This window comes from Callithrix jacchus, chromosome 12 (assembly GCF_049354715.1).
Source record: "Callithrix jacchus isolate 240 chromosome 12, calJac240_pri, whole genome shotgun sequence".
Taxonomy (NCBI): Eukaryota; Metazoa; Chordata; class Mammalia; order Primates; family Cebidae; genus Callithrix; species Callithrix jacchus.
This window is the reverse complement of record NC_133513.1, coordinates 53,270,456-53,284,731: the sequence shown is the minus strand read 5'-3', so window position 1 is coordinate 53,284,731 and position 14,276 is coordinate 53,270,456. Positions and strand designations below refer to the sequence as shown.

Genomic DNA, 14,276 nt, shown 5'->3' with positions numbered 1-14,276 from the left:
ATAGTCTAAGGAATACGGGAGTCCCTCTTCCCACTGCTAAGGTCAAGGTTCCAAACCTGAGTGGCAAAGCCCTAAGACAACATGGCTTTCTGGTTATGAGTGTAGACTTCCAAATCCAATTAGTGTGGCTTTTAATACCTGCTTTGCTATCCAATAGCCACAACGATGAGAAAGTTGCCTAACTTTCCTCTGCCTCAAATTCCTCATCCATATAACAGAGATGAAAAAACAAAACACACAAAAAAATTTACATATTAGTGTTAAATGAGAGTATGTGTGAAACTTCTGATAGAAAAAGCATACTCAAAAAATGGGAGTTTATAAAAAGAACCATCAACTAACAACGCAACCAATGAAGACAATGCCCTCTCCCCGTGTTCTGATTCTAATCTCTGAGAACTGGCTCAGAACACATGGGTGGTCCACTTGGCCTCTAAAAAAGTTTGATGATCCTCAGGTCCTATAAAAGAGATATTGAGGAAACTATGAAATGCCAGGGGAGGGACGCAGGCATGACAACAGGGAACCCTAATCCCATAGCGCCATCTAGCCCGCTCTGCCCATGCCCCGCTGTGCCTGCGTCTGCAACCCGCCAGAGCATCCTCCTCTTTTTATTTTTTTTAAAGTATAATTACCGGAGCTTATGTTTCACAGTTAATGCTGTCAAGCCTTTTAAACTAATTGGTCTTTTATAGAAAATTTAACTGAAAATTAACACATCTTTTAATAACATCGCCTTAACTTTAATGGCTCTCTGCCTTTCATTTATAATTGCTCTAAAATTGTCATTTTCCATGTCATAGCTGCCATTTTTTATATTTGCTAGTTTTCATGGTGTAGATTTTTATTTTTAGTATTTTTCTTTCATGAGAGATTAAAATGATTGGATTTTTTTTTTTCCCCTATCCCAGGGCTGCCTGGCCTGATGTGACAGCAGTGGTCTGTTCTGAGTCTAGCAGGACATGCCACCATGTGGCCCACTGACACCACTGCTAGCTCCTCTGCCTCGGGACAGCCATGGGCTGCCTGTCTCCACGTGAGCAGTCAAAACGGAGGCTCCTGAGTGGAGTATAAAAAATAGGGTCATGGAGCAATAAATTGTTTATGTAACTGAAGTTACCTGGCACTAGGTTTGCTTGACTGATAGAGAACTCAGGCCTCTCCATAACACCAGGTTCGAGGGTTTGGCCCTTAGTGAAAGTACAGATAAGACAGTAAATCATGTGGACCCACATTCCAGATGACCACATCCTCCAGTCTTACTAAGTTCATTTCTGGCAGAGGCCAGCTCTCTGATATTAAAAGTGAGAACACTGAACCATATCTTCTGGGTACCCCTGACTTATCTACCCACTAAGCTCCCAAATCTTATCTAAGATGTATGTTCATGAAAGAGAGAGAGATGATAAGTACACACAAGTATATAGATATATATTCATATATCTACATGCATATATACCAAAAAGAATCTGCTTCTTTGTAATTATGTGTGATCTTAAGAAATATGTATCTGCTCTGTGAAAGATTTTCATATGCCTTTGCTGTTCTCGGATTAGCTGAAAGTCATAAGGGGTAACATCATCCCCATTTAACAGCTGGACCCACCTGGGCCCCAGACACTAGAAAAGATGTGCAAGGGCTTCCAGTGAGCCAGGACCAGAAGCTATGAGTCCTAATTCAGGGCCCAGTTTCCCTCCTCCCAGTCACTGCCTTTGTTCTGAAAATATGAATGCACTGAACATGCAACTCCTTTCCTGGGCATTGTGGTGCAGTGGGCAGAGCAAAGATACACTGGGCATAACTGGATCACGTTGAAATTTCTCTCTGGCTCCTGGGGGATCCTGCAGCGGGGGTGTCTCCATAGGCTGCCACTCTCCATTGTGCCTCTACATTTTTCAGATGTACACTAGCAAAGGGAGGCTCTGCTTTTCTCTGCTCTTTCTCTTAACACTGTTAAAATATGCTTTTTCTTTATTTTTCCAGATTAGGTAGGCCCTACAAACCTATAGCTTCATGAAATCTTATTTTCTATAAAAAATGACAACACTCCCAACTTGTGTGCATTGAAACTCACTAGCTCTTATAGTTGGGTTCCCCTTTTTCTCCTTAGAAGGGGGTGGCTCCTCACTGCACCTTCAATAATGATGGTTCAGTGTGGTTGTTATCTGTTTAGAAAAGGTCCAAGGCTCAAGAAAAATGGACATCATGTGCACGACCTCCTAACTCAGAGGACAAGTGAATGGCCAGGAGGCCGAGGATGCTGTCTGACCACAGACATTGTAATGCAAGCACATAAAATTAGAAGCAAAAGGCAGGAGGCTGGTAAAGGTGGGACAGTGGGATGAACCAAGCAGGGAAGGGACATGTATGAAGCAGGCCTGGTGGAATGCAATAGAGGATAGTGTGGACTGTGGCTAAAGGGAGCAGCTTTCAGCTCAAGCCAATAGCTAGCTGCTTTATGGGAATCTGGGACTCTGCCTTCTGACTCTAATCTAAAGAAGGCAGGAACCCAGATTTTCTATAAAATCTTATGATTTTAAAATATTGGCAACAAATTCAATTTAAAAATAAAAACTTGAGAAATGCAGAAGTTGTCTGTGGGGTGGATGTAGTCTACAGCGTGTCATTTTGAGACTTCTATTTCTGAACTTGTATTAGAAACAAGATATCAAGCCAAGTACTATGCCAATATATTGTGCTATTTCTTCTTCCCAAATGAGTGCATGAAGATGGGCAAAAAATAATCAGGGGTTACACTTGGACAAAAAATATTTGTTGGACAAAAATAAACAGGGGTTGCACTTCAGGAATCACTTCAGGGCTCACCGACCCAGCCGGCATATCCAGAAACAGTGGCATTAGAAGGATGCTGGTGGTTTTCAGAAGAAGTTGCATCTTCTCACCAAGTCTGAACTGTCTCACCCCAGACTTAGAACTTGGCCAGATGTGGTCTATTGTACTCAGAATACTCACTGTGGCCAGCGGCCTTGCCCTCTTGACTGCTCTCCTGTCTACCACGTTACAACCACAATAGCCTCCAAGTGCTTCCTCCGACAAACCAAACCCAGCTTGTCACCACTTTACAGCTTTGGCCTTTGTGATATTCTCTCCTGGTTTTTCAATGTCAGCTTCAATGATACCTCCTAGGATAGTTTTACTTAGACCACTGAGGGTAGAACAGGTCTCCACACCCATTCAAGATAGCTCATGTTCTTCAAATCAATTATCCTTATGCGACACTATTCATTTATTCACTTACCTATTTCCTGTTAACCCACTAGAATGAAAGTTTAAACAACATGAGGGCAAGGTCTTCATCTTTCTTTTTTACGACTGAATCCCCAGCATGCAGAATCATGCCTGGCGTCCAGTAAGTGCTCAATAAATGTATTGATTACAAACACTATCAACAATAACTACATACAGAGCTTGTCATGTGCTAAGCACTGCTCTAATCCCTTTACAACCTTTCCCCGTTTACTCATCTGCACAACCCTGTGACACAGTACTACTATCATACTCATTTTAAAGATGAGAAAACGGAGACACAGAGAGGCTAAGGTTATGCAGCCAGTAAATAAATAGCAGTTCTGGAATCCAGATCCAAGCCATCTGGCTCTTGAGTCCAATGCCAGTGTTCACTTTCCAGGGTCCAAGTAGATCTTAAATTGGGGCTGGAGTTGGGAGGAAGTGACAGCTGGATGAAAAAGAAATCTGAATACTCATATGGGAGTTTCATCCCTAAAAACAGAGAAGATTCCTTTTATCTGGTGTGACTGTGTGCAGCAAGATGGAATCATTCTGAAAAATACATTTCTAAGTTGTAATCTTCTTAAAGACATATATCCATAAGCCCTAATTATTCCCTCTCATCCTGTGTTTCTGCTGTGTTGATTTGTGAGATAAAGCCACAGGGCCATGTCTATAACATCCTGATCTGTTCCAGGAATGCCTGTGATGAATCAAAATATTATTCTTTTAACAAATGAAGCAGTAAGCAGCAGGAGTTGAGTTATGAAGGACAATATTCAGAGAATGTTTAGACACATGATTAAATGACAATTTGGGGAGGAGTGCCAGAAAAAGGAGATTGTCGACATCTGAAGAGATTTGTGTGTGGAGGTTGTGATGCTGCTTGTGAGTGAATGCCTGCGATGGAAGTTTACCTCTGTCTCCTGCTGTTTGGAGGAGTCTCACTTTCTCAATTTATATTCCTGACAGCCCTTTTTGTTCCTTCTAGTTACTGCCTTGGCACCTGACTAATCTACTTTTTCATACATTAGGGTTGCGGTAGAATGCAAAAAAAAATCACAGGTAACATTTTATCCAAGTGTCTGGATCCAATTGGGTTTGTGGAATCAGACCCTATTCAAGACCTCCTTATGAAGCTTGCTCATCCTAGACAATGAAAACAGGACCCGGAATAATTTGATAGGCATTTTGATTAATGACTTGAAAAGTCACTATCAGTGGTTTACTTAAATATGTCTCGCTCCAACGCTTAAACCAGGAGTATTCATATTATTGTCCAAAAGATCAGATAGTGTAGCCAAAGTGCCTCACACAGTTCTGGGCCCTTAGTAACTGACACTGCTGATGATAAATACAGTGACAGCTACCAGATTCTTAACACTCTTTTATCCTGGGTTAGAATGCAGAAGACATGCTGCTCTCATACTATGGCATCCAGACATGCCTTAGCCCGACACTCTCCCAAGCACTGTTTGCATTTCAAAGGAGATGGGAGATGGCTTGCTTAACAATTTTAAATCAATTCACTTTGAATTTCCAAGAACTGACTACCTACTGATGATACAGATGCTTGTGCAACTCAAATCCAGATGGGCCCCCACCTCCACCCATGGCTACCATATGCCCCCTTGGCTGTGTTGAGAAGAAGTCCTCTGGTGCTCAAACCAATTTTATTCCTTGGAACCAGGGCTGGTTTCATGGGTGCTCAGCCTATGTAGTTGCAAAGGGTCTGTACTCAGACACATCTCTGTTGTTTTATTTTATTTTATTTTTTGAGACAGGGTCTTACTCTATCACCCAGGCTGGAGTTCAGTGGCACTATCTCAGTTCACTGCAACCTCCACCTCCCAGGCTCAAGTGATTCTCATGCCTCAGCCTCCCAAATAGCTGGGATTACAGGGTGGGCACCACCATGCCCAGCTAATTTTTTTGCATTTTTAGTCGATATGGGGTATCACCATGTTGCCCAGGCTGGTCTCAAACTCCTGGGCTCAAGTGATCTGGCTACCTCAGCCTTCTAAAGTGTTGCGAATACCAGCATGGACCACCGCGCCCAGCCCCAAGTCTCTTATTTTAATACTCTGTTGTCACTACTTTGAAATTCTTAATAATTCATGAAAAGTAACCTTGCAAATTATGTGGCCAGTCCTGCTAGAAACACATGGAATACCTGATACGTAGAAACATAAATGGTTTTATAAATTTGGAATTTTTTAAATGTTATCAAAGTATTTTGCCATTCTGAAAAAAAAATGTTCCACTGTAAACAGTTTAACCAGCTCTTAGAACAGTCTTCTGAAATCTCTGTAATTAGGATCAGAACTAAAATAAAATTTCTAATGAGATGAATTACCAAAATGCATTTGAAACTTGATTTGCAGAAGATGAGGCCTACGACAGAGAATATGGTGTTCTTAGGAACACATCTTATAGCATCTATCATTCCTTCTGGCCTACCCAAGGAGTTCGCCCAAAAGGAGACAAACATCAATAGCAGAAAGAAAGGTTAGCTTTGGTATCATCAGGACATTAAGAAAGATCACGAGCCCCAGGAAGCCAAGAGGGCCCTTCTCCAAAGACCATTACATTTCCTTGTTGGCTTAGAAAGCCATGGCATGGCATGAAGCCCAGCCAACCTTCCTTCAGATGATTGTCACGTCATAATCATTTTTAAATCCGAAATTTGGATTTTAACTAAGATATGCTTGCAGTTAGACAATGTTCAGGCATACAGAATAACCCAAATTAGTCTTAAAAAGTTTTATGTTTTTTTTTCTTTCCTCAAATAGAGGTCCTTCTGGGATTAGCATTATTTAGTGAACAGATGAGAATGATGCATGATTAGCATATCCATTGTTTAGCACATTCAGGAGAATAACCTTAAGCACTTTAAGAAATATATGTGTGTAAAAACTCTGAATTCTGTTTATGGTTTTAATATGTTCAGAAAAGCTCTTTTTCATGGATTCTCCAAAGGTCAGTTTTTGTTCAGCCTATGTCTGCATTTTCACAAATTGAGAATTTGAGAACTCCAAAATAAAGAGGATTTTCTATATAATGAATAAAGATGCTCAGTGGGAAGACTTCATAATACCCAGGTTATGACTCTTTCTAAATGTCTGCTTTTGCCTTTTCAGTGAAAGATGGCTCCATTAAGTTGGGACCTATTTTCTAATTATTTGTTTTTGGTCACAAAAGTGAAAAACAAATGCCTGATGGTTAGATGTACGGCAAGTTATAAAAGAAACCAAAGCTATATTTGATCCCTTGGTCAACCCACCCTCCTCTCTCTGCCACTAACTCTGTTCCTCCCTGCAGCAAATATCCAGCCAGGCCTTGCCTCCATGCCTGGTTCTCTCCCAAGGACTTCAGTCTCAGTGACAAGCCTAGAAGTCACCTTTGACCCACTGTCCTCTCCACCTTCTGTTCATGTCAATCTTTTCCCAAGTCCTACTAATTTTACTGCCCAATACCACTGAGATCCATCCACCTCCCTTGATCCCTACCAGCTCTATCCTAGCCCAAGCCATGATAGCCTCTTACTCAGACCTCCTGCCACCATCTTGTACCTCTGAATCATCCTCCATACAACAGCCAAGGCAATTAAAACATGAACCTGATTATGCCACTCTCCAACTAAAATCCTTCAGTGCTTCCTCATTACTCTTGAGAAAAAGACCAAAACCATATAAATGGGGCTCAAGGTCCTGCAGGTTGAACCTTGGTCATCCTTCTGCACCCTTGTCTCACCATGGACCAGCCTCACAGGGTTGCTTTGCCTTCTTTGAGAGCATCAGGTCCCTGCCATCACCAGGTTTTGCATTTGCTCTCCCTTCTCAGAGAATGCTCTTCCCCCAAGATCTCCCCTTTTTATGACTCAAATCTTAGCATAAAAGGCACTATTTCCTTGGAGAATCTTTCTAGGATTCCCAAGACCAGGCCAAGTGCTCACCTACATTTCCTCCCAGCCTGCCTTGCCTTCCTTGCACTTGAGGAATTTATAATCAAACATTTACTTGTGTGATGGTATTATAATGTGGATCTCCCCTTCTAGAGTGTGAGCTTCCAGGACTCTTGCTCTCTACTGTGGCTCTAGTGCAGCCCAGGGCCTCAAAGGTTGAAGATGCTCCATTGGCACATCCTCCACCCTTGAGTGAGAAGGAGGGAACGGGATAACTCACCGCGCTCATGAGCGAGTCCAGGACACTGACGGCAAACGCTGTCCCACAGGCAAAGGGCTGTGTGAGGTACAGTTCTGTGTCAGGGTCATCATCATCGTCTTGGTCCAAAAACTGAACATTAGTATCATTCACTAGAAAAAGCGTAAAATAAAAATTAGCTCTGAAGACCACATCCAGGCAGCAAAGCCAGAGAAAGACCAGGCTACTGGTTTAGAAACACTGAAGTCACTGAGAAGGAGACAAAAGCATGGAAGAAGCTGTAGATGGATCTTTGGGTGAGGGAGGCAGTGGGACTCAATGGACTGTTCCTGTGTCACTGTTTAAGCATCTGAGACCTGGAAAGCAGTGAGTTCGAGCAGGCTTGCTCCACGGCAGGCCACTGGAGGACCAGTAGACTGTGCTGGCCAGTCCTTTGGCATAGTTTTAGGACCATGACCCAAAAACACCTTCCAGTGTTTTTTGGTAACCAAGTCCTTTGAGAGATGGATATATTTCAATGATGAGCAGCCATGCTGGGATAGTAATTTTAGCCACAAAGGAAAGAAAGCAGCTTATTGGGAGTAAAGAGCACCGGAAGGGGAGCACAGCAAAGACAGAGAGCAAGGAATTCACCCACAGGCATAACCCACAGCTTACCCACTGGGATTGGCCTGGGTAGTTCCCAGGGTCCCAGGCCCTGAATCTAGGTCCACACCCAACAGGCCCTGTTTAATACACAGGAAACCCCAGGTGGGACGGATGCCTGGCTGTCTCCTGCTGCTTGCTGACAAGGACTTGCTCTGAATTTTGAGTTGCACCAGGACGCCCACATTCTCCCTTTCCCCTTCTAAACAGCTCAATCTTTATGTGCTTGCATTCAAGCAGATGCAGCGCTGGATGCTGTATTTCATTTCCATCTGAGGATTCCTCAAGGACTCCTCCCACACGCACGTGCAGACTGATTAGTTGTGTCACTCAGATGTCTTTAACTTATTAAAAATTAAATGACAAATTAATTTCCATTCCCATCTTGGCTTCGGAAATTATCAGTTTTGCAGAGCAAGTAATAGGAGAAAAGTTGGTGGGGGGATGAAAGAAGAGGGGACTCACGGTTTCTGGAATAATTATTGTGCTTTTAGGAAGAGAACTAATGAGGTTTCCTTTCCCAGATTCCTTTCTAAATGTATCAGCAGCTAATTCTCTTTTCTAGAGTTATTGTTTTAATTTTTTAAGCAACTTTCTTGATAACTCTTCTTTAAAAAAAAAACTTTTGTTTATTGTATGAAGCAGAATAAATGATACTAGCATGAAAGGGTAGGCATGGAATTAGTATTTTTAAATGACACCATTTTGTTTCCCTAGACAAAGATTGTAATGGGGGAAAATCTTTGCTCTGTTCTTCCAAAATTGGTCATATTTGGGTCCCCATTGTTTCAGCAGCAATTGAATTGTAGTCTGGTGGTGAAAGTCCAAAATCCAGGCTCTGACAACTGGGCTTCAGTCTAGCCACTGCTGCCAACTTCCTTGGGCAAAGCATTTCATCGTTCTACACCTTAATTTCTCTCTCTGTAAAATGGGGAATTATAGGAGCTCGCTCATGAAGCTGTCAGAAGGCTTATATGAACGAGATTGTGCCCAGTAAGCCTGGCCCGGCATCTGGATCATGCCATGACTTGATAAATGCCAGCTGCTGTCATGACCTCCCTTCTGACATTAAATATCTGTCCTCCCATTAGAGCACGAAAATGCCCAGCTTCTTTCTGCCCCTCTTGGGAATACTGAATGTCTTGCTAGGGGGCCTTCAAAAGGCTTTTCAAGAGCTTTTCCTCGCCTCCCTTCCCTTGTCCAAAGGGATTTTGTAGGCCACTATTTAGTCTTTCTGATTTGTGAATCAGAAAATGTAAACTGAAGACCACGTGTGGAAGAATGTGGTTGTAGTTACTTGTAATAGCCACCAATGGTGTGTATGGCAATGCTCCAAAAATCAGTGTCTGTTACCTCTTATCAGGAAGATGGGGAAGGGTTGGCACCAGACATGGAGGTGAAGTGACTCCAAGTAGAGAGAGGGGACTCCAGATTGTCAGTGAGCTAGACACTTGGGGTCATGGGAAAAGCACTCCAAGATACTAGCCAGGGTCCAGTGAATACCCTGTATATTGTTCTGAAATACCCAGTCTCAGAAGGAGAGCAAACAGTGCTACCCAAAGTGTATTTCGCAGAACAGTAATTATGTGGGTGCTAAGAGGTACCCACATAATCACCCCAAGGCATATATGGCCAAATACAATTGAAATAGTCGGGTGAAACAGCTTTAACACAGTCCTTTCTTGTGAAACTCTGAGGAGCCTTTGCTAACATCAATTGATGTTAGCATGGCCAACATGCTCACTCTCATCTACTTGAGAGTCTCCAAGTGGAGAAGAGTGGAACATACTGCATAGCTTCAAAGGCTTGTGTGGCCTTGGTGCCCTCTGTGTCTCTTAAAATTCATTTTACTGGTCTGGTACAATGCAGAACACATCTCAGAACATGTAGGTAAATAGTATTTGTGGGGGATGTGGGAGGTGAAGTGGTCAGAGGAGGGCGGTCTGGCAGCTAAAGAAGTAGGGCTCAAGGCAGAAGATAGGGTGGTGTGAGCACCTGCAAGATTCTCTGAACACAAGAAAGAAATCTGGTGTGGGACAAAGCCTTCAGGAGAGTCAATGATGCTAATCAAATGCCAGAATTCTTGCCTTACATTTGGGGCACCAAGCTTCTCCTTTTCTCTTCTACTGATAACAAATTAAGATAACCTGGTTAGCAGCACGTGAATTCCAAATAGAAAACAAAATTCCTGGCAGTGATGATTCTGAAATGCTGCTGTAGGTTTGTGAGATGGAGATGTTTAGCTTAATTTTCCATCCAGAGCTGTGAACCACATGAGCCCTGGGTCTCTTATGGCCTCCCAGTTCTGAGGAGAGCAATCCAGAAACCTAGGGTTTTTAAACTACTACAGTGAACATGAAAAGGATACCCCTCCTGTGGTTGGAAACAGAAGATAGTGTGACACTCCTTGACCTGAGTGAATTTGTCCTGATAAATAGCTATATCTACAATAATGCAGTGCTGAGTGGTGGACAATTTATTTCTTAGTTTCTAGACACCTCACAAGCAAGATTACTGTGTTGAAAGCCTGCTCCCTTATTCTGAAATATATTTTTGAGCCAAGAAAATGGAGTGTTTGTTTCACTTGTGAGTCATGTGAAGGCAGGTGCTCCCACCTCTCTATCTACTCCTTTGCTGAGCAGCACTTTTGCTGTCTCTATTTAGAAGATCAATCCTCAGTTCTGAGACCTGCTGCTGATGGGTGCCCTTCATGGAGTTATTAATCAAGTCATGGGGAAGTGGGGAGGAGCCTTACAAACACAGTCATGACCACAGGCCTTTATCTTCCACATGAGTCCATTGTGAATCTCCCAGAGAGGGTTTTGAGCTGGGAGTGGGAGCCAGAGTGCAGGGCTCACTTGGGTGGCTGCTAACCTTATCCTCTGCACCCTTCTTGAAATCTGCCTTTAGTAAAAAAAGGTTTCCTAGGGACCAGGTGTTTTTATGGCTTCAGAACCAAAGCTTCTGAGAAAGGCCCCAGTAGGGGGGAAAAAGGGCAAATAAAGTCAGAATAAAGGAAAATAAACAGCTGGAGGGAAGGCGCCATCTTAGGTTTCTTATCTTAAAATTTTGATATTCTCCTTTGACTTTCTCTGAAAGCTGTGAAGACATGTCATTCAAACTGACAGCGTGTTGGAAGAGGAGTGGAAGGGAGAAGGCGGGAGAGCAGGGTGACAAAAAAGAAGTGGAGAAAAAAGACTCAGGCCAGAGAAAATGAATTAGAGCAAAGATGCTTTGGAAACAACTGCCAGGTCAGATGGGTGTGATCAAAGGTTTACTGATGCTGTGTGGGGAAAAAATCATTAAGAAAGGCCAGAACAAGACAGTCGATTCCAACCAGAGCCACAAATAAAACACATTCAAAGCAGTGCCATGGGGTAGCCTTTCTGTTACAGCCGGTGAAATAAAAACAAGCCGATGATAGTTGGAAACACCAACAGCAGAACAAAAGGAGATACTGATGTGAAGGAAAACAGCGCTTCTTACCCAGTTCAGTTATCATTAGAATGTGCGTCCCACTGTTTTTTTCCTGATTGACTGAAACCAAAGGCAACTTGCCCGGTTTAGCTAATTGGATACAGCATTTAAGGGTTGGGGAAAGGGAGTGGAGGAAAGTACAGAAAAAGAAGAGAGTGAGGGAATAACAGAGGAAACATTCTCAAGTAAAGGGACCCCGGACCATAGGGAGTTTATATTTTTCTGGGGGAAAGAGGCCGCTCTACAGTTTTGCAAACTCATTCATGGTAACAGGGAGTGCCATGGCCAGGTTAGAAGTTAGATTCTATCTTCCAACCAACGTGGCCCTCAAAACCCCATCATCTGGGGGGCCAGAATGGCATTTGCTGAAAATGGCTTTTGGCTGAGATATTCAACGCTGATAGGTTCAATGTGGAGTTATTACACATTAGCCCAGGGTGTCTACCTCATTCTCAAAATGGGTTGGGCTTAGATCCACGGCTTTGTATCTCAGTGGAGGGCTCAGATTGTAGGAGCTGTCCAGACAGAATGCTAGAAAGAGGTTCTTCCCGTAAAAATCACCAGAAAGAATCCATGAACTAAGCCATCCTCCTTTCCTCCCCATTCCCGACTGTATGCCCTAATTGCAAATCCATCATCTCATGCTCTTTTGAAAACAGTGACCAGCATGAAGGAAACTGTCTATTCATTCAGAAGAAAGATAGATCAGTTTTCCCTTCCAGTAATCAGCCAAATTTCTACTCATACCTTTCTTCCAGGTCCCTCAAAACAAACCCCATAGCACCTACAAGGCATTGACCCCTACCTAGTTCAGTGATGATGGGGATGTTGACCCCAGTTGTGATGGACGGTTGACGTAACATCCCGTGTACTGGGCTGTTATCTGGAGAGGATCTATCCATTCCTGGAGGTGTGAACCCTAGTGGGAGGGAAGCAGAGGAAAAAGAAAAATCAAAGTAGAACATTAGGAAATAATGAGAGTACAGTGTATACACACAACCCCAAAAATGTAGCTTATGCATTATTCACAGGTCAGCAATTAGTATTCCCAGGATAAACTCTAATGAATTATTCTTTAGAAGGACAAGCTAGGATACCATTATAAATAATTGTAACTCATTTTATAGTTCCCTTAAAAAAATCCAGACTCCACACAAATTATTTCTTCTGCTCAGATTTTGGCTCCCTTCTCTTTCCAGGGACACAGAAGAATTATCCCCTGTGCCCCCTTGACATTAGATACGGCTATGTGACACATTAAATGCTCTGTCCTATGAAAAGTGAGCAGACCAACGCATATCACTGCTGGTACAGGGATTGGACGGCATCTCTCTCTTCCCAGGCCATGGCAACTGTGAGGACACAGGTTAGTATAGAAATGAAGGCTGGACAGCAGCCCTGGACAGTTGTCCAGACCCACAAAGCATTCTGAGTAAGTGAAAAATAAAGCTGCATTGCCTTCAGCCACTGAAATTTATTTGTTTGTTGTTACCACAACATAACCTAACTTGGCCTGACTATCACCATAAACCAATCAATTGGTTATCCTCTTGCGGTGAGTGACTTAGGCCTCAGTTTTCACAGAGTTCTAGCCAATCAGAAGTGTGAGGAAATCTTCCTGGGGCTTTCAGGAAGTGTTTCCTTGCTCTTAAAAAGAAACATATAGGAAGAGATTATTTTTTAATTTACTAAGCACTGTTTTATGTGCCTGTAGTGCCAGGAACTGAGGCACCAGATGAGGGCGTAACAAACTAAACTGTTAGTAATATTGGCTGAATTGAATGACAGGAAGAACTGTCCTAGAGTTCCTAGGGAAAGCAGCCTGGAGACATCTCACCTCAGGACTTCTCCCTACATGAGATTTTATTCACACACACACACACACACACACACACACAAATGTATTTATACATACACATACACATAATATAATGAGATGTACATACTTTTTTCTTTTTGTTTAAGCTAAATGGAGAAGGAGTTTACTTGCATCTAAACCCCCCTGACTGATGTATATGCCACCTGCTCATGGTTGATCCCTTGAACTTCCCAGGGTGCCCAGCACAGACCACATAAGGTATATGTGGGCACAGGAAAATTGGAAAGCAGCCTGCTTGGTCTCTGATTTTGCAGTTTGCGCTTCTTTGGGTCTCAGGTCCAAGTCCAGAGTGCATACCGGGATGAGCTTCGACCAAACTGTAACTTTCAGTTTACTCAGAGTGAGAAATATGCTGGCTAGGCATAATGACTGCCTCTTTAAGGTTCTGCATGGACACATATCAATATTAGAAACCTATTTACCTCCTACATTCATCTGGTGAAAATTAGGTTTTCTAATGAAGCATATGGCAACTCCATGCAAGTGGCAAGACCCAACGCGCTTACATTTAGATGACAGGCAAGCATTCACATTCACTTTGCTTTCTCATTTGCCCTCGGTGGAATGCTACATGGACTTATCAGTGAATTAGGGACTTTTAGGAACAAAGTCACTGGCTAAACTTCCAAGGACAAAACTCCAAATAGATTACTATGTGACCAGATTCCTAACTCCCTCACTCCCCAGCAATGTGACAAGATTGTGTTGAGTCTGGCATTTTGGCTAGGTGTGAGTCAGGAATGAAATACAGGAGCTCAATAATTGCCTATTGTTTTGGAGGTGCATAATGCATAAAATGTCAGGGAAATATAAAAGGGTTTTCTCATTTTCTGTTCTCCTTTGTATACTTTTCTTACCATTGA

The 14,276-nt window shown here is 42.7% G+C and overlaps 1 protein-coding gene across 47 annotated transcripts in view; it reads right to left on the bottom strand.

Moving 5' to 3' along the window:
* KCNMA1 (potassium calcium-activated channel subfamily M alpha 1) overlaps positions 1-14,276 on the bottom strand; it is a 767,226-nt gene that overhangs the window by 31,660 nt on the left and 721,290 nt on the right. For 24 of the 47 annotated variants that reach the window (XM_054242919.2, XM_054242920.2, XM_054242921.2 and 21 more), the window contains 2 exons: positions 12,340-12,453; positions 7,434-7,564 (listed from right to left, as the gene is read on the bottom strand). In XM_054242919.2, the coding sequence (XP_054098894.1) occupies positions 7,434-7,564; positions 12,340-12,453 (245 nt within the window). Of the gene's footprint in view, positions 1-7,433; positions 7,565-11,543; positions 11,625-12,339; positions 12,454-14,276 lie in introns of all 47 variants that reach the window. The other 23 variants (XM_035266161.3, XM_054242917.2, XM_054242918.2 and 20 more) reach the window with 1 other exon arrangement.